The sequence below is a fragment of the Nematocida major genome, assembly GCF_021653875.1.
Source record: "Nematocida major strain JUm2507 chromosome Unknown 1052, whole genome shotgun sequence".
Taxonomy (NCBI): Eukaryota; Fungi; Microsporidia; genus Nematocida; species Nematocida major.
The window spans coordinates 1-1,178 of NW_025952876.1; the positions used below are offsets into that span (position 1 = coordinate 1).

The 1,178-nt window shown below is 43.0% G+C and overlaps 1 protein-coding gene across 1 annotated transcript; it reads right to left on the reverse strand.

Moving 5' to 3' along the window:
• Positions 1 to 90: 90 nt before the first annotated feature.
• Positions 91 to 720, reverse strand: NEMAJ01_2391 (mRNA turnover protein 4; the record flags this gene model as incomplete). The annotated part of the gene is made up of 1 exon (XM_047916228.1): positions 91 to 720. The coding sequence occupies one exon, from the start codon at positions 718 to 720 to the stop codon at positions 91 to 93; it is 630 nt and encodes a 209-aa protein (XP_047772185.1).
• Positions 721 to 1,178: the final 458 nt, after the last annotated feature.

Here is a 1,178-nt window from a genome sequence, read left to right on the forward strand (position 1 = left end):
TATTATGATAAACTGGAGGGTGCAACTGTCTACTGATTACTCTGTGACGGTGTATTCCGAGGGCTTCCTGCTGTATAACTTCGGGTGTGTTTATTTCCTGATCTCTGCGTGTCCGACAAGCACAGCTGCATGCTCCCGAGTCTTTACGCCCAGGATCTTTGCCATTCGCTCGACTGTCTCCGTAACAGCCTCCCCCTTACGGGCCACGACTATCTCTTTCTCTGCCTCAATTCCGTTGGTTTTGCTGTTTATTGCGAATCCTTCGAGGCCCAACTTCGTGATCTCCTTGAAAAGCGTATTCGAGACTTTCCCGCCCTCCTTCGTCAGTAGCTCCCCTGCAGGAATGACCATGTCCTGGGAGAGAGTCTCTCCCTTTCTCTCGTAGTCCAGGTGGGAGACCTTCGCAAGAATCTCCTTAACGCGCTCAACAGGGAGATCTGAGAGAAGGAAAAGGAAGACTTTGTCTGACTTCTTGTAGGAAATAGTTCCTGCGATGCTTCGCATTTGCTCGGAGTCGAACTTTCGGCTGAGGACTTTCTCCACCATGCGGTACTTCCCAAAGAAAAGCTCTGATTTTAGGCTCCGAAAATCTCTCTTCAGCTTTTGCACGAATGCCGTTTTGTTATCGCACAGGATCTTAAATATGCTCTGGTACGAGTCTATGTTCGATAAAAGGCCGTCTACTTTTTCTCTTTTGGCTCGCTGTGTGTCTCCGCGCATAAAAAATTTTATGCGTTGGAAAATATTTATGCTGACCTGCTGAGGCGAAATAAAGCACGAGAAAAGAGTGCAGGGATATGCAGGAATGTGCACGGGAGCGTATGGGAAATAGAAAAGTATGCACATGCATGGAGAATTATGGGGAAACCGTCTATATATCCAGGAAAATACGCAGAAGAAGCAATCAGGGAAATATAAAGAGATAAGAGTGAAGAATTGTGAAGAGAAAGAATAAAACCATACAGGAATACACGGGAATACACGGGAATAGAAAGAAATTATACAGGAATATATAGGGATAGAAAGAATAAAAAGTATACGGGAATATATAGGGATATATAGGAATAGAAAGAATAAAAATTATACGGGAATATATAGGAATATACAGGAATAAAAAGAATAAAAAGAAAGTATACAGGAATAGAAAGGATAGAAAGAATAAAAAGAAAGTATACAGG